The 18,258-nt window shown below is 37.3% G+C and overlaps 4 protein-coding genes and 1 long non-coding RNA gene across 5 annotated transcripts; 4 read left to right on the top strand and 1 right to left on the bottom strand.

The window, feature by feature from the left end:
• Positions 1 to 42: 42 nt before the first annotated feature.
• On the top strand, positions 43 to 2,499 carry Arl6IP1 (ADP-ribosylation factor-like 6 interacting protein 1). Its single transcript, XM_043418339.1, has 5 exons — positions 43 to 439; positions 628 to 761; positions 975 to 1,212; positions 1,376 to 1,460; positions 1,546 to 2,499. Exons 1-5 carry the CDS (start codon positions 413 to 415, stop codon positions 1,644 to 1,646), a joined length of 585 nt encoding a protein of 194 aa, XP_043274274.1. The 5' UTR covers positions 43 to 412; the 3' UTR covers positions 1,647 to 2,499.
• A 967-nt stretch (positions 2,500 to 3,466) lies between these two features.
• LOC122409665 (dynein axonemal light chain 4) lies at positions 3,467 to 3,992 on the top strand. Its single transcript, XM_043417393.1, has 2 exons — positions 3,467 to 3,526; positions 3,744 to 3,992. The coding sequence occupies exons 1-2, from the start codon at positions 3,467 to 3,469 to the stop codon at positions 3,990 to 3,992; spliced, it is 309 nt and encodes a 102-aa protein (XP_043273328.1).
• Positions 3,992 to 10,093, top strand: LOC122410221 (uncharacterized). Its single transcript, XR_006260881.1, has 2 exons — positions 3,992 to 5,292; positions 9,707 to 10,093. It is a non-coding gene; the product is annotated as an uncharacterized lncRNA (long non-coding RNA).
• Positions 6,068 to 13,238, bottom strand: Git (ARF GTPase-activating protein GIT1). Its single transcript, XM_043418330.1, has 12 exons — positions 12,879 to 13,238; positions 12,643 to 12,776; positions 12,457 to 12,569; positions 11,938 to 12,124; positions 11,511 to 11,831; positions 11,367 to 11,439; positions 9,743 to 9,940; positions 9,324 to 9,496; positions 8,362 to 8,532; positions 7,980 to 8,171; positions 7,543 to 7,776; positions 6,068 to 7,466 (listed from the first exon to the last, which is right to left on the bottom strand). The coding sequence occupies exons 1-12, from the start codon at positions 12,934 to 12,936 to the stop codon at positions 7,266 to 7,268; spliced, it is 2,055 nt and encodes a 684-aa protein (XP_043274265.1). The 5' UTR covers positions 12,937 to 13,238; the 3' UTR covers positions 6,068 to 7,265.
• Positions 13,239 to 13,735: 497 nt separating this feature from the next.
• Positions 13,736 to 18,258, top strand: LOC122410208 (ATP-dependent RNA helicase DDX54). The gene is made up of 10 exons (XM_043418327.1): positions 13,736 to 14,237; positions 14,490 to 14,866; positions 14,956 to 15,271; positions 15,350 to 15,560; positions 15,677 to 15,897; positions 16,021 to 16,212; positions 16,318 to 16,652; positions 16,861 to 16,999; positions 17,092 to 17,245; positions 17,938 to 18,258. Exons 1-10 carry the CDS (start codon positions 14,046 to 14,048, stop codon positions 18,120 to 18,122), a joined length of 2,322 nt encoding a protein of 773 aa, XP_043274262.1. The 5' UTR covers positions 13,736 to 14,045; the 3' UTR covers positions 18,123 to 18,258.

Raw genomic sequence — 18,258 nt, 5'->3', positions numbered from 1 at the left:
GTCGCGACCGAGCGATCACGAATATACGCACAAGTATACTGCACACACACAAGAGTCGCACACAACGCCAAAATATCGACGGATTCCTCCCGTACGAAGAGAGCTCTGCCGTTTTTGTCTCTTTGTTATACGCGTACGACGAGAAAAGTATAACTGCTATTTTGAAATAAAATTATATACATTATCACGAATTTATAGGTTCGAATTGTGCATTTTTTTTGCTATCTAACATGAAGAGATACGCAATTTATACACTCGAGAATTGTTATCAGAATAATTGCTAAATTCTTAGAGTTTACTTCGGTTTTTCTACGAAAATTTAGTTTTAACGAGTCTCTGTTCACTCTTCGATTCTTTCTACATACACTCGGGGTGTGATTTACACCGAATTTTTAGAAAAAAAAAAAAAAAAATGCCAGACAACGCAACTACGGAAAAGGTAGGATTATTTACATTATTCATCATTTCAGTTGTCAATTTTTTTGACGTGTACTTCTGCCGGGTCGTCAGTTTATGTATGTGTGCGGAATTCTCGAGCGTATATCGTTTGACAATAGACTTTTCGGGCCGTTGATATAATGCGTTTTTGGAAATTTATTGCGATTTACGTTTTTGTCATTATTTAAGGACAAGCACATGAAGCAACTCAAACGAAGAATGGAGTGCTGGCGGGAAATAGTGCTCCACATTAATTCTATCTTGCTGTGGGAAAAATCCTGGTACCCTGGCCTTATCCTGGGTCTCACCACTTCGATAGCTCTGTGAGAATTAAATCTTTTTTTTCATATTACAAAGAAAATTTCGAAATTTTATTTAAAATGATAGTGAAGTTGGCTTTGCTGTAAAGCAAAGATGTGATTGACATCAAATAAAAAAATGTTACATGGACTTTTTCGTGTATGAAAAACAATGTATTAGTACTTTGTATAAATAATTTTGTAATGTTTGAGTCTAAAATTTTTCTTATTGGACAGTTTTGTCTGGATTTTGGAACCAGCGTTCCTGACGATTATTGCTCTGTGTCTAGCAACATGTGCTCTAATCGATTATCTTGTACCCATTGTCGCTCCAAAATTTGTTTCGTCAAGCGCTTGGAATGGCCAGAAAGAACGAAAATTTGATGAAATATGTCAGACTCTTTCCGCAGCTATTCTGTATATGGATAAAGAGTGGAAGTTTCTTCTGAATGCTCGAAATAATCGGCCCCACACTGTAAGTATTTTAAAATCTTTTTTATCAAAAATTCTATCACTCTGTGTTTTTGCAACTTCATTCAAAAGATTTAATCTCTAAATTTATGGTCGGAACTTCAGGATTGATTATCCCGACACAACGATCGAACAAGATCACACGGCTAATAAATATTTTTTTTCAGTACTACTGGACTATAACTATATGCTTGCTTATACTTGCTTGGATCGGAAATACTGTGAACAATCTTCTTTTGATTTATTTGACGGGTGAGAATCACAAGACAGATATAAGATAAATTCTCAATTGTACTGAACGTATAATTGAATTTAAAAAATGTTTTTTTTTTTCCAGTTAACTGCATTCTTTTGATACCAGGACTTCATCACAAGTGTGGAGGCGAGAACGCTGTGATGTATGTTATCAATAACATGATGCGCCGCAAAATGTCGTAATGAACCAACAAATCATTCGAATTCATCTCACAAATAATATTACCTCGTTTCCTCTCGGTTTCAAAGCCTTCATGACATTTAAACTCCATTAAAATCCACCGAATTCATCGCGTCGACTCTATGAAAGTCTTAAAGTCCTTTTTTTTAATACTCATAACAAAGACGTGTACTTATGATAAACTGTTGTGACGTCGCCATTGATGTTGAAGCACTCGATGTATTTAAGCTGATCTCACATAATATCATTTTTTAAATTCTTCGCAATTTATTAAATTATTCGTGCTTTTTCAAATGTGTTTTTCTAATGACTGTCTATTTTCTGACTCTGCGACAACGATGGCAGATCTTTAACGCTGTGAAATTGAAAAATATGATTATTCAACAACGTATTAGCCAAAAAAAAATCAACCATGAGCGAATGTGTGTGCATGTATAAATGAATTTTTCTTTCTTTTTCTAATATTTATATATACGAACGTGTTCTACTTCCGATGAAGGTTAAATTTCCTTATGTATGTCGAACTCAACTCGTACTATTTGAAAATTTGTATTTTCTGTAGAGCCACTACAAAATAAATCGCAAAAAGTAAATATATATATATACGGAGAAAGCTTTCGTGTAAAGGAGATTGGTAACCTGAATTTGTATCAGCCCCTATGCTGAGGGGAGCTACATTATTCGTGAGTTAGCGAAAATTTTTCGAATTACTCGACAAACTTAGTTCTTGGCTGTCCGAACTCTCTTTGGAATTGTGAATAATGAACCAAAGATTTAAATTTAAAGAAAAAGTGTTAAATTCATTATATTTTGGACCTCTACAACAGGGATTAAAAAACACATTTTATGCAGTAAGAGTTTGTTTTTCACGATTATTCGTCATTTTTTGTGATATGCTTGCGGATGACCAACGTATGATTTATTCTTTTCGATGAGATTCGCACAAATATCGCGAGATCGAGGGAGCTTGAGCTTTTGCACATTTGTGTGTTTATCATCGATTTGGTAGTACTTTTACGCGAAATCGTGAAATTTCAGCACTGCAACAATACAAATCTGTCAGTTCGTTGCATAGTTAATTTCAATTTGATGGCTTCTAATCCCAGACGCTCAAGGCGTGGCTCATTTCATTTTCATTCTTAAAAGCCCATTGAATATTTTCATGATTTTGTGTACTGTTTGAAATATCAGAACCCCTCTTTTCTGCTGCAAGATTGCAATTTGTTTTCCATGTCACTGCGTGACAATAAAAGTGTTTTTCCTCAAATGCTTCTCAGGGGAGTATCCAATTTTTTAAAAATTCGTCAAAAATTTTTCATTATTCCGAATGTTCAATATAAAATACTGAAATAATGATCTAAAAATACCTAAAACCTACTTTGATCAAAACAATAAATGGTTGTTACGAATTCGACGGACTGTTTGATGCTGGATGCTTCGCAATATTTCAAGAGATTTCTATCTCTGAGAATAAAGCTAAATCAGCGATTATATCTTCCAACGTAACGCGTGCGAGTCGTGAAATTGGAGGGTCCATAAACATAAGGAGCAATGGATGGTGGGGATGGAAATCGTAGGATTCCTGCACACCCTTCTTTGCTCCCCTTCGTAGTATAGCAACGTATGTGAGTCACAAAGTAGTGACAGTACGAATAGGTCAGCCGTAGAGATAGCACACCTTGCGTTGCGTGGAGAGGTTTGGAGGGTTGCCATCCATCGGGCTTTTGTCGTTGCTCGATAGATGCTAAACTTCCACAAAAAAATAAGAAACGTCATATTTCTTGCAATAACGATAACGAAACATAAATAATAAATAATAAGAATGACCGAAGTGAAGAAAGACGATGTCGTGAAGATTCTTCACACTTATCCTCTCTGTCGAGTAAGTGGCGAGCGTTTTGTTTTTCGAACCGAGAGAAACTTGTGGCGGGGGGGAGGAACGTTGTAGAGTAAACAGAGTCGAGCCGATTGATCAATAAAGGAATCTGTAACAGCGGAGCGTGTCTCGCGTGAAACTCGCATAGGCCACAGAAGAAAAAAACAAGCGTTTTAATGTTTAAAATAAAGCTTTGTTGGCTTATAAAACTTTTTTTTTATAGAAATGCGATATGACGGACGAAATGAAGCAAGAGGCGATGGAGCTGTGTGTTACGGCAGCCGAAAAATACGCTGACAATTATGAGAGTGTGTCGAAAATGATAAAGGAGACAATGGACAAAAAATTCGGCGCATCGTGGCACACCGTAGTCGGTGAGGGTTACGGTTTTGAAATCACTTATCAACTCAAACATCTCTTGTACATGTATTGCGCCGGCAATTTAGCTATTTGTATATGGAAATCGGTGTAGCCAAATGCCGAAAAAAAAACTTTAAACTTCGGGCAGCCTGATAAAGTTGCCAGCAATGGAAATTCGTTCAGTTTTCAGTTTCATTTCTTTTACATTTCAATGTTTCTCGAAAAAAGTACCTCAAACAACTTGGACCAATTTTCATACTGTCTACACAGAAATTTCGAGCGAGAAATGAACTTTCAAAATTCCCATTATGCAAACTCAAATCAATTATTATAGTTTTATTTTCCGTGCAATTTACACTCAACTCCCTTCAATCGCATTCTGGATGAGAAATACGCACAAAGAAGCGAGAGACCAATGATGTGCCGGTGAAATATTTAAAAATGGACGTTTGTGGCGATTGAAATAATCTCATTCGAGATTCATTCGAGAAAAGAATTGGAGAATTCTCTTCGTTAATTTCGTGAGCGTTTTAACTTCGGTTCCGAATTCTGCAGAATATCATAACTAAGGAATAGTTTTCCTTATACAGAAAATATCTCCGGGAACGGAGCGATTTCCCGTTTTCGTTGCAGAGGCTTCGAAAAACAGTCTTGACTGAACGACAAGAATCTTGAATTGTATAATCAACAAAAAATCGTAGAAATATTGTTTTTTTAAATCAATAATTGTTCCTACGCGAGACGACTACGTGTTTTGAAAAATGACGTTTTTCAGCAAGTATCGAAAGTGTTAAAAGTATTGCAAAGATTTTGCAATTTATCGAACACGAATTCCTTCAAATTTTTGTTATCGTGACACTCGTAAACTTCCTATTTCTATCTTGCTAATGTGTGATTCGAAACGGAGATGTTTTTCAATTCCTCGATCATACGACTCTTCAACAAATGACACTTGGAAGATTTTTTTTCAAATTCGAACCATCCCTTCGTATTTTTGAAAGTATATACTTTCAATATCGCAACGGCCGTATGCGTTTATAAATATATAAATGTGTGATGTATAAATGTAACGTATGAACTTAAGCTTGCATAAAGTAAATACATGTGTACAGTTATAAATATATATTGTTATACGATCTATGTAACCTATTTGTTCAATATATTTATTTATTAACATCGCTGAAATCGTCTTCAGCCAACGACGCAATTACGAGACCTTCGCTCCTTATTTCTCGTTTTTCCCTTTTTTTAAACTTTCACTTTTGACTAAGAGACCGGATTAAATGACAGAAAAGCGGAGACCGTTCGCCAAATAAGTACAGCAATGTTGCCACCGGTGAACATGTGGAGCAAGGTGTTCTCCTGATGCGTTACGGAAAAACCGTATGCTTCGCCGACGACGACCTGAAACGGTGAGCCAAACTTCTTGTCCATGCTATCTTTGATCATCCGGGCAGCTTGTTCGTTGTTTTCGGAGTATTTTTCGACCGCGTTGACGCATAAATCCAACGTTTCTTGCTTCATGTCCTCCGGCATGTCGGTAAACTAACGTGCAACAAACTTCGTTCGCTCGATTGTAAACGGACTCCAGTATTTTCGTTATTAATTATTCTCACGGTTACCTTGCACAATGGATACGTGTGGAATATAACCGTAGGAATTTCCTTTTTTATCTCGCCCGCAGACATGTTCGTCAGACGGATCGAACGAACCCCTGAGAAATAAAAATCTGAACGTCGAATCAGAGCAAATCGCGCCTGTTAACGGGATACGGCGACGAGAAAATGTTTTGTGACAGTTGTCAAAATGCTCGCTTCACTGCGTCAAAAAAAACGACAAAAGCCTCTGCTTTTCTATTTTACACTTCGTTTTTTCAATTTCTTCTTCGAGTTACTTTTCTTTCTAGACTTACAAAAACGCAAATTGTATTGATGAAAATTTAGGGAGTGAGTGCAGTAGTTTTTCCCTTTTTGACGATAACTAAAAATGTGCGTAAGTTTTTCAGGAATTGCACCGTCATTTTTGCTGCGACTTATTTAGTCACCTAATACAACTTAGTCGATCATTTCTTGTGGTGGGCTATAAATAAAAAGAAAATTTTCGAGATACTCCAAAAAAATGTGCCAGAACAACATTCTCTCCGTGTATGGGACGATTTCTAGGTTATTCGCAATGTACACCCATGAATTAATATGTAACAGATAATATATTTGTGAAACTAATTTGTTGGTTTCCGATGATTATAGCGTCGTATGTACAATTCGAAGGTTAATTTTCAAATTAACAAAAAAAAAGAAAAATAAATGGTGTGAGTCGTTTCTCCGATCGTAGAGAGTGTTAATGGATTAATGGATCGCTCGTTATAAATTCTACACTTGCAATATAAATATATCCATATATCGATATGATCTAACAATAATGCGGATATATCGTTAGGCTGAATACTCGTAATTATAGTTATAATACTTATACAACAAAGTCTATTTAAAAAGAAAACGTATTTAGATGCACGCGAGTCTCGGATATTGCACTTTTTCGTATTGTCCATTTTTCGTTTGTTTCTTATCAGCATTTGCAGAAGTTTTGAATTAGAATCGGTACGCTGCTGTGTATTGGGATCTGACACGAAGGCGTGGCTTGGCCAAAAGAGGGTGCAACGAAGATGCGACTGTGTTCGTTGCTAGTGTGGACGTCCTTAAAATTTAGTTCGAAATTCAACACCAGATGTCCATGTCATCTTTTGTCAGATCTCAATCGAGAACCGAAGATCTCAAGCACCAAACGTAAAAGTACGTTTTTTGTAGGAAAAAACGTACTTCTCTATTCGGTACTACACTTGTGGTCGTGGAATCTAATGTGACGATTAAAACTATGGCTATTCAGTCTTTATTTCTTGTTTCAACGGTAACAAAGACACACTCAGGCGCGCTCATTCAGTTCTTCATTTACCGTTCGATTATGCGCTCAATTTTTCGCGAAAGTTCATTATTGGCTTTTTTTCCCTGTTTCCTCGGAAATTCTATCTCTACGACGCGATGTACAGGTTCTATTTACATTGACTTTGCTCCTTTGCTCACAGGCTCTGGCAATCTTTACTCGTGGCAATGAGCTCGTGCCTCTCGTAGCTTTCTCGTTCTTCACGCATCCACAGTCAAAAATTCAATTCCATCAGAATTTCGGTGATTCGTTATTTGATGATAAAATCTTGAAAAATTGAACCAACGGAAATTTAAGAAAAATGTATTTTCAGAAGAATATTTCGGATTTTTTTCTTCCGAAGAAACTTAAAAAAAAAACTTCTAAAAATCAAAATTTCTGTCAATTTGTTCATTAAATATTTTCCAAACAGATGGAAAATGATATTCTGATCGAATAAAATTATTGTCTAAGATGTTTGAAACTGCGTTACGAGGAGTTTCGTTGCTTTGGCTATGTCGTAGGCGCACGATCGTACTTGTTGAAGACAGCGATCCATGTGTTCAGCATCGTTAGTACATCTTTGTAAGCCCGCGCATTCCGCCTGGAGTCTTCCAGTATTACCGTTCAGTTGCCTCAATGCTGATCTTATATTGTCATCGATTGGATTCTGTGAACAAAAACCGTGTTCTTCGATGTGTTGTAACGCAGCTAATGTTTTATTCGAATGTTTTCGAGGCACAAACCTGCGGAAATATGGCAGTGAGCTCTGCAACAGCAACGCGAATTCTCTCAGCACAAGGTACGAAAGCTTCGCGATGTCCAGGATCTTGCATCGCGAGCCACAGTTCTTGAATTCTTCTCGTAACCTGCTCCGTTCGTCGCGTTACTTCATCGCATGGCGGTAAATTCGGAGCTCCGCAGCCCCAGAGGCTTTGCGTTGCGGCTGGACGAGTTAGTGTTTCACCCTCGCGTTTCGACTGAGAATTGTGTTTTTTCCATATTTTAGAGAAATCGTGTGGAGCGAAGTATAAAAATCATTTTCAAAGGGACTCGCTCACATTTTGTGACAAAAATAATTGATTTTCTTTCGATTTTTCAATTTTGTTTGATTAATTGGAAATAATAATAATACAACTTGTGTCGACAATAGCACTGAATTAATCGGAGAATAACTGGCTACCTGACAAATGTTGGTTGTCCACGGTGTCGATTTTCGTAAACCTTCTCGAGTCTCGTACATCGAGGCTGGTCTTTGACTTCCTCGAGGTACAGATGATTTTATGTCAAGCACTGGTTCCAACTCAGGCTCTTGTTCTCCAGCGACATGACCATTTACCATATCATTGTTGGGGACTTTGGCTCTCATTTGATTCTGTGAAGTGATTGAAATTTCAGAAAATTCTCAAAAAACATGTATCAAAAACAAAAGATAAAAAATCGGCTTAATCAAGTCAAAAAAGTGGAATATAAATGAAGAATCGCAAGAGCGGCTCGACACCAAACAATAATAGAAAAGCAAACTCCAGTTCCCATAAGACGTTTCGGTGCAGTGGTCTACACACCTGAATCATATTTTTAAGTTCGCGGTTCTCCTGAGTAAGTCTTGCCACTGTTCGCTGATAGCCACGCATCTCTTCCTGTAGATCCTTAATAGTTGCTTCCGAAAGATTCAGTTGTTTCTTCAAAACTTCAACGACGGAAGGCAAGCCCTTGGCCATGGGAGCCAGCGCTTTCTGTAAAAGATTTGCCCACTATGAGTACAAACATTCGCGAGACAAAGATGCATGAAAGAAACAGTAAAGGTTCGACAGAATGAATTAAAAAATTATTCAATTCGAGGCATGTTACAACTCAATAAGTTATTAAACAGCGTTGAAATGTCATTGGAGTGCTACAAAAATTCTGTCATTTTTCGCCTTACTGATACTGTGAATTTCCAGGATTTTTTGAACGTATTCTGTTCGCTCTCACAATAAAGCCAGACGAAATCGCCCACTTATCGTGACCTAGGTTTGGAAAAATTTGGGGAACTATTGAAAAAAAAATGAATTTTAAAACCCGACGATGCAAGGTTTAATATGAGTTATTAGTTTAGGTGAAGAAATGATCATGCTCTAAAACAATATGCTATTTTATTTTTCCTGTACTGTACGCATGCAAAGTTTCCGAGATTAATCATAAAAATAACCCAGTAGTATAAATCAACAAGTACACGCGAATGAGTGCACTTGCCTAGAATCATTGTCTACAGCAGAGCCACGTGCTCAGGCGTTTCCTTACTTGACGTTTTCGTACTATCGCTGGTACCTTCAACGAGTTTATTACATAACAAATTTCATTACTCTTATCTTTGAAACGAAGAACCTTGCATTAGTATTTTCACTATCAAATTCTTGTGTTAAACTATTGTACAAAGTTACTGCTATAATTTTATCGCACTACGAAAGGAGAAGACCGTGTTGCACTCTAAGTAAACACTGAAAATCTTCAAATGGCTTTCTTCATTGCTATACTCTATTTTTACCTCGTTGTCGACGTTGAGCTCAGACGGTAATCGCGATCCCGGGCTATCGGTAGACGTAAGCGCCGCATAATCGTCGTCGGAAGCTACGCTGTCGTAGAGCGGCTCGTCGTCTGACATTTGTGATCCGTGTTTGCCACGAATTTGTTCTTTCCGCAACATCGCAACAACTGGATCTATTTTCGTAAACGAAAGAATTAGTTACTTTAGCTGTAACCTTTTTTAAAAAAATCTTCGTAACGCTCGAAAGAAATTTGTAATCACAAACAATTGAATTTACATGCGAAATAATGTTTTTGACATTAAGCCGAGCTGGTGTACGATTCAATTAAGAAATTTGTCTTTGAAATATCTAATTAAATTTTTGTTCTTCAACTCTGATTTAGAAGTGAGATCACAGGACAAAATGGATCGAAGCGAACCTTGCAGCGGTGCTGAATTTGCGAGAGTATGCCTGTGTCCAGCCTCCGTAAGAAGATCTATAATGAGAGTAGCGAATTCTTTGGGTGTGAAACGCGCAAGTTTTTGTCTCCCCTGATTCCTCGTGGAGGATAACTGAGGATTAACGGGCAGAAACGGAACCGTGCATCTCTCCGGTAACGTTGCACTTGACAACCAGACTATGGAAAAAAAAAACATTGACGTTAAATTTTGTCACGGTATTTCATGAAATTTTTGAATCTACGTCTAATGACGGAACATGAATTCTAGAAGTGTAGCTAATGAATTATCCAGAGTATTCCCGTAAATATCTCCGACGGATCATGCATAAATTGATGTGTGTGTGTCATCGATTAATTTTGTTGGGTGATTTTACTATACGTGTCTGATTAAGGAAGTTCGGTAACAGGGGCCGGAAATTTGACATTGAAAATCGTCATTATTACATGGATTTCAGCTGATGCAGTATCCTGTTCAGCTTCCTGTTCACCAGTAGAAAACGAAAGATCGTTTGAGACCAAAAGGTTGAATCTAACCGATAATCGACCGAACCCCTTTAACTGTTCTCTTTTAAAGCATGGCACTAACGATGTAACACAACTTACCCAGATGGAACAAAACAATCGATTTCTTCCGGATAAACTTACCCCTCCTCGATTAGGCAATGAAACATTTCATGCACATTAATGACATTCATGTTAAATGACATCGAAACCAGTCTGCACATTTATTTGGTTCGATTTAAATCTAGTCGGTACTCCGAATTGTTTTATGACAATGTAAGTATGAATTGACGAATGATTATTAATGTGCCTATAGTCATACATGTATATATACAGGGCGAAGCAGAGGCTCGTGACGAACAAAATGGAATATTATCCAGTAAACCTTACCAGGTTGAATAAAATGTAGGATTTTATGAATAAATACTGTCGAATGAAAATATCAATTCATCCAAAATTTTGTATTCAACTATTCAATAAAAACCCAAAAACATTCCAAAAGAAAAATTTTCCTTCCGCCTTTATCAAAACTTTTTGTTAATTTTGAGAAATGCATAAAATTGAACAGTCGGGAAATGATTAAATGGAATAATGCATTATCAGGCATGAGATTCAAAAGAATTGAGTAAGTGCTCCAAAGCAGTTAATTTTTTTTGAGATTCAAAAAAACTTTGAATAACAGAAGATCGTTCACTCCTTGAGCAGGGTGTGAACAACTTAATCAAATTTATCTAATTTAGAATTGAAAATTATCTGAATTGTGAAATTTGCATTGATTTGCGAGATGATAAAAATTTCATTATCACCGGAGACTTTTATCGAATCGCTAAGCACCAAAATTGTGGCGAAATGAACATTTTGATCAACATTGTTCATGTTAAACGTTCCTAAGAAGTCACATGTTGGTTAACTCACCCTGTATGTATTTGTATTATGAGAGATCATGAAGCTATGTACAAGGAGGGTACAACAATTGCCAAAACAGTGCTAATGAACATCTTACACTAATAGATCGGAACGATAGACAAAAATCGAATTTCGTTGACGACTTCCTCCTCCATAAGTTTTCAGCAAGAAAAAAAAACGAACGAAGATTACTCACTGGCTTCGGTCTCGCGGCGGTCGACCTCGTCGTACACGTCCATCGCAAGCTCTTCCAGCAAATAATTCGGCAACTATAATGAAAAATAAATTTGAGCACTCGAGTTGGTGAAGTAAGAATGCGGAATTTTCTAGCAGTTCTCACCATTTGTAAACGATTCCGAGCTTCGAAAGCGAGTTCAGTTCTTTCGAGAGTAGCCGCCCATTCAGGAATAATTAAATGTTCCATCGTTCGATGGTCCGGCTTTTTCGAGCAAACGTAGAAGGTCAGACGATCGGTAACTTCGTACATACACTCGATCAACCTTTCATGCAATTCCAAATGTCCTGCCATTCGGGCTACGTCTGCTGGAGTATGACCGTTTACGTCAACCATACTTGGATTCCCACCATTTACGATCAGCAACTCAATCTGCAAAGCTTGACCAGCTCGAGCAGCTACATGCAACGGTGTTGTACCTTTTTCCTGATCAACAAAGTGAAACTTTGAGAACATTGTAAATGTAATAAATTTAAATTATTTACGCTGCTCCAATTTTGTTTTTAATAAAAAAAAAACATAGCCACTTTACTTTGTAAAAGTAATTGGGATTTGCTCCTTGAGCAAGTAAGCGCAGCGACGTTTCCAAATTCGATGTTCTGACACTGCTGTGCAATTGCCTGCTCAACTCTTCTTCGCTGCACATCTCATCTTTACTAGGTCTCAGAACGAATGCCAGTTGCTGATGCTTGGCTTTTATGAAATCTGCTTTAACAGGACTATAAAAAATATAAACCAGCGATTGAATGAATAGTCATAAATAGCGATAGAATAAATAGTAATTGTTTCGAATCCTCCACCAGAATATTGCATACTGCATTCTTAGGAATATATAAAACGCATTATTTGAAAAAATGGAGTTGTTTTCAGCTGGAGCCTTAATTTAAAACAATTACCGAATAAATTAATAGGAAAGGAATTCACAATGAATATTAATGAAGTCAACAGAGAGCAGCATAACCAATGAATGTAGGATCAAAGAACAAAATAATAGAAATAGGCATAAGTCATATTAATAGAAATAAATAAATAACAAAAAACATGAACTTACTGCAGTGGATCCTTTGGTTGAGGTTTTCTTCTACTAACTTTTGAATTGCTTGGATCCAGTAAGGAGTGTTCCCAAATACTGTTGGCTCCATTGTCATTGAGGGTGTGTACCATCTGAAGAAAGAAAGTTATGAGTTAGCTGAGTTGATTACTAATGACTTCTTTTTTCAAGTGATTGACTACTCACAGAGAGCAATTGAGGATTCCAAACGCCTTTTTGTAAACACTTGACCTGCGATATATGACGGCCCAGGCTGCGATGTATACTGCAACATTCGTCGCATAGAAGAATAGCTCTATTTAAGGACGCCCATCCTGGTCCTGTCACCATAGTTGAAATAAAATTAAAAATGAAATACAAAATTTTATTCACGATAACAATTAAAGTTTTTTTCATTTCACAACATAAAACTCGAAACAAACCAATGGCTCCACAATCGGCGCACAAATCCGACGCAACTTTATACTTGGGACGAGCCATTTCTGAGCTTTCGCGTTGTCTGATTTTCCGCAGCTTATTTATATTTATTAAAATCTTTTTAATTTATATGACCGTGTGGGTTTCTCAGCCTCGAACGGTACACACGAACTCAGCGGTATAACCGTAAGTTTTCCCTCAATGATGTCACATAATAACAATTATTCGATACCAGTCAACTCGATAACATAACTCTCAGAGCTTATTCCATATAGCTACACGAAGCTAGGGAGTTAGTATAAATAATAACGAAATGAAAAAAAAAACTCCCACGAAGCTCTACTATGACGCCATTGAGGAATTATTTATAATTCCACCGTGACCGCAGACACTCCAGCTGTCGCACGATACCCTTTTTTTGTGAGCCTTTTCTTCGTTCATTCGCCCTGCCTCCGGAAACTTTCGAATATTCCGATCTCAATCTGTTCGGAGACATAAAACTGTGTCTTCCTTGTTGTAATAAGAAATTTTCATTTTTTTATACATGCATTTTTTACGTAAAACAAAATTTTATTTTCTTTAACCGTGTTTTCAAAATTCGATATGGATTTCACAGTCAAAATAAATAAAAATTGAAAGTTTCAATCAGTCTTGATGAAATAATAAATAGCAATGTTTTCTAAATCTGATATAGAAAAATATATGAACATTTTCTACATGTACAACGCAGTGTTTTCTCATATCTATTTGAAATTAATAAATTTTATGAACTTTCAAAAAAAAATCCCGTTTCGAATTGTACAAATTTTCACATCTCACCGCGCTAAAAATTTCTCTAAAATCACGTGCGAGTCGCACGTGCTATTGGAGGATGCATGTTAGTGCATCCTCCAATAGAATATCGTAGAATTTTGTGTTGTTTTCTTCACTTTTTTCGATTTTCGATCCACAGCCCATGTGTCTTGGTCCATGTGTTTTTCAACTGACCTTTCTCGCCGTCGTCTGTGTAGTTAAGTAATTGATAACGGTTCTCGGTGAAATTTCAATGAAGAATAAGATTACAAAGAAAATCATAATCTACAAAATATATTATAAATATTCTTCGATTCATAAATTTTTGACACCTTGAGCTACGGACATAACCTCAAAAATCGTGTTCTCCAACCTGCACGATGAGTGAACCAGAGTTAGTCGGTTTCGCAGATCCTGCGGAATTTCAAAATGATGACAACGGTGATTTTTCGAGTGAAAAGAAAAAAAGTGCTAAGAAATCTGGCGGATTTCAAGGAATGGCACTCAGTTTTCCTGTTCTGAAAGGAATTTTGAAACGTGGATATAAGGTTCCTACACCGATCCAACGCAAAGTATGTATTTTAGTATTGTTTCCATTTTATAGGCGTCGCAATTATAATTTTCGAGAAACTGTCAGAGTTTTGAGAGGCGCTCATTTTCTTTTTGTTACACTAATTTCGAATAGATGAAGAATTGAGGACAACTCGTCAGATAGTGCAATTTTCAAAGCGATTTTGGTCCAAAGATAGTTTTCTAGTATCCTTACTGAACAAACTTTTTATTAAGTACATCTCATAATGAATACATTTTTTTTATCCTTGTAGACAATACCATTGGCTTTGGAAGGTCGTGATGTTGTAGCCATGGCAAGAACAGGCAGTGGCAAAACTGCTAGCTTTCTAATCCCATTATTCGAAAAACTGAAAACCCGACAAGCTAAGAATGGTAGTAGAGCACTGATTCTTTCACCAACTCGGGAGTTGGCTCTGCAAACGTTGAAGTTCATCAAAGAAATAGGAAAATACACGGGCCTAAAAGCTGCCGTTATATTAGGTGGAGATAACATGGATAATCAATTTGGAGCGGTTCACGGAAACCCGGACATAATTGTTGCAACACCAGGACGTTTTCTTCATATCTGTGTTGAAATGGACTTGCATTTGAATAGCGTGGAAATTGTGGTATTTGACGAAGCTGACAGGTAACATTCAAAATCGTGCCAAAGTGAAGAAATAAATCAATAATATTTTTTCCTCCTTAAGATGATTGAACCAAAAAATACGATTTCAGGCTTTTCGAAATGGGCTGGGGAGAGCAAATTCACGAAATAGCTAACCGACTTCCAGAATCGCGTCAAACTCTCTTGTTTTCTGCGACTTTGCCAAAAGTTCTGGTCGAATTTGCTAAAGCCGGTTTATCGGATCCTGTCCTCGTGCGTCTCGATGTAGAGAGCAAATTACCCGATGAGCTGACACTTTCTTTCATAACATGTCGTCCAGAGGAAAAAATGGCGGTTCTGTTGGCTCTTTTGAAACACGTTATTAAATCGGATTCTCAAACTATAGTTTTTGCAGCAACTATGCATCACGTAGAATATATCCACATGGTTAGTAATTGTAATCCGATGATTGCTTCTTATCCCTCGATTGATCAGTTTGACCTTATGCATTTCGATATTTTACAGATCCTTGATCAAGCCAATATCAGCAACACTTTTATATATTCGAATTTAGATCCATCAGCGCGTAAGATAAACGCAGCGAAATTCCAATCTGGTAAAGCAAAAGTTTTGATCGTTACTGACGTTGCGGCTCGTGGTATTGATATTCCACATCTCGACAACGTTATTAATTTCAATTTTCCTGCAAAATCCAAATTGTTCGTTCACAGAGTCGGTAAGTTCGATGATTGAGCACATCCAAGATTCACGTTATTTCAAATATTTTTTCGGCTCATTCAAACGTTTGCTTTGTTTTCTTAATGATTTTCGCGTATTTTTATCGACTCTAAGGACGCTGTGCCAGAGCTGGTAGAACAGGTACCGCATACAATATCGTAGCTCCCGATGAATACGCCTATTTGCTGGATCTCCATCTTTTCCTTGGTCTACCTTTTAACGTGGCTCCGCCTACGGGAACCGCTGAAAAAGGGGCGATAGGTAAAATGCCGCAATCGATGATAGAAGCTGAACTAGCCGAATTGATAGCATGGCACGATACGAGCACGGATCTGGTGAGTATTTCCACCCAGTTAAATATAAAAAAACGTTCATTTCGTTTCTAATTGATAACAGAAATGCGGCAGGATAGACAATAAGTAATCTTTATCCAAAATATATCGAGATTTTTTTTACAGAAAAATATGCGTCAAGTTTCGAACAACGGTTATCAGCAATACATTCGATCGAGACCTGGTGCTTCGGTGGAAAGTGTAAAAAGAGTCAAAGAGCTGCGAATTTGCGAAGCGGGAGTTATCGCAGAATATCGTGAAACGGCTCCTGCGGCCATGGATTTGTTGGCACAAATGAAAAACTACAGACCTCAAGGTGTAAGTTGATCCATCACCGGCAACCCTTCCATTTGACGTTTTTTTTTGTTGACAAAGTCGAACATCGAAACGTTGATAAACAATTACTTTTTTTCACGATTACAGACGATTTTTGAAATTGGCTCAAAACCATCCGCCATTGATTACAAAGTAATGAAAGCAACGCGTGCATTTCACAAAGAAACTATCACAAATTTCAAAAGAAAAACTGAAGAACGAAACGATAGAGCTGTTAGCGTCGCCAAAACCCAGAAGACCGAATCATCTTTACCGTCCAGCAGTGCTGACGAGATAAATGCTGCCTTTAGTCGAGTTGTCGTGCCGAGAAAAAGGAAACTCGATGATCTCTACAAACCGTCGAAAAAACAAAAGAAAGTTAACAAACGAGACGATGAATTTTACATACCTTACGCAGCACCGGACAAGCACACCGAGGACGGGTAAGGTGGACTTGAATACAGTATTTCATATTTCTACTATGGACGTTCCTTCTTCGAGCGTTTTGTAAGCTTTTCCACGAACATTTTCAATGTACTTTAACTTCATTTATTTATGACCGGCTCTTATCGAAGTGACTCAACCGATTATTTTTTCTTGAAAATAAGATTTTGTTTTGTTTTATCTAACACGATCTGGATTTTTTTGCAGGCTTGCAGTGAACAGTTTCAGCACAGAAGCTGAGAGAGTAACGGTGGATTTGGGTGCAGATAACGAAGAGTCTCGACGTTTACAAACGCAGATTAAAAAATGGGATCGTAAAAAGAAGAAAATGGTTACAGTCAACAATGTAGGAGCAAATTGCAATTTCACTGAATTCGTCACTTTTATTCATTCTTTAATAAGCAATTATACAATCATTGCTCGACCTAATTGTTGCAGAATTCCAAGGTTGGCAAAATTCGAACGGAATCTGGCGCATGGATTCCTGCTACGTACAAGACGAATCGTTACAATCAGTGGAAAGAAAAGACGAAAGTGGGGGAAACGAACGACGACGATGACGACGAGGAATCACACTCGCATACGCAGAAGCGTGAGTTTGCATTCTTAACAGGATTTCTCGCGTCAACTTTTTTCTTTACTTTTTCCTTCCACCAGAAAGCTTGTTCGAGAGAAAAGAACTAATCACATTAAAAAGTTGACTACGATAGCTCGAAGCTTCGATCAAATATCCGTTCGAACATTTACTTTCAGAATTTCTCATTCCCTCAGAATATTCAAAAAATATTTAAATTCGAGGCAGCCATCATTATTCTGAGTATTTTGTCGAATCGATGGTTTTTTTTTGTTTCTGTACAAATTGTTCCTTCAAAGAAACTTTTGTCAAGAAGGTTTTTGCCAATCCAGAGATCTATTCGCTATGTTCAGCTAGAACGGAGCTCGGCTTATCGTCGAGAGCTTTTTATTCGGAAGGAAAAATTCGAATATCGTAAAACAGCTTTGAACACGCCAAGAATAAGGTTTATTTCGGTTTATCTCGAACAATCTGATATAATTTAACCCCCGTAAACAAATTGAATTTCGCGGAGCGTTTTCGTAAAAATATATAGAAGTTGGCTTAAAGTACGTCGGAGCTGAAAATAGAGAGGACGGACTTTGGCTAAACAGGGTGATTGCCAGTATAAACTTACCGGCTATTTTCATAGCAACTCCGTTTTCCGAAATAGCTGAGAAGAAATTTCATCATTGTTTGCCTATTATTAAATATGTGCATTTTCTTTACAGTTAAAACGACAGCGAACACTCACTGGGCGCGTCACAATCAGAAAATGAAGGAAAAGGTGAAGTCGAACGCTGAGCTTAAGAGACCCGAGCAAGTTCTTAAAGCGCGGAAACTTATGGAAATGAGAAGGAATCGAAACGGGCGGAAGAAAGGAAAAGGGAAAAAGAAAGGTGGCAAAAAACGGTAGTTCGGAAAGCAGGTCGATGAAAAAATCGATTTATTATGTTCAGTACAATGACATTGCAATTGTACGAAATCAACCGTTGTACAACGAAAGATGTGGCTTAAATATTGCACCCACGAATAACAATTTGTGAAAAACA

This window comes from Venturia canescens, chromosome 4 (genome assembly GCF_019457755.1).
Source record: "Venturia canescens isolate UGA chromosome 4, ASM1945775v1, whole genome shotgun sequence".
Classification (NCBI taxonomy): Eukaryota; Metazoa; Arthropoda; class Insecta; order Hymenoptera; family Ichneumonidae; genus Venturia; species Venturia canescens.
This window is presented reverse-complemented; position numbering and strand designations above follow the sequence as displayed.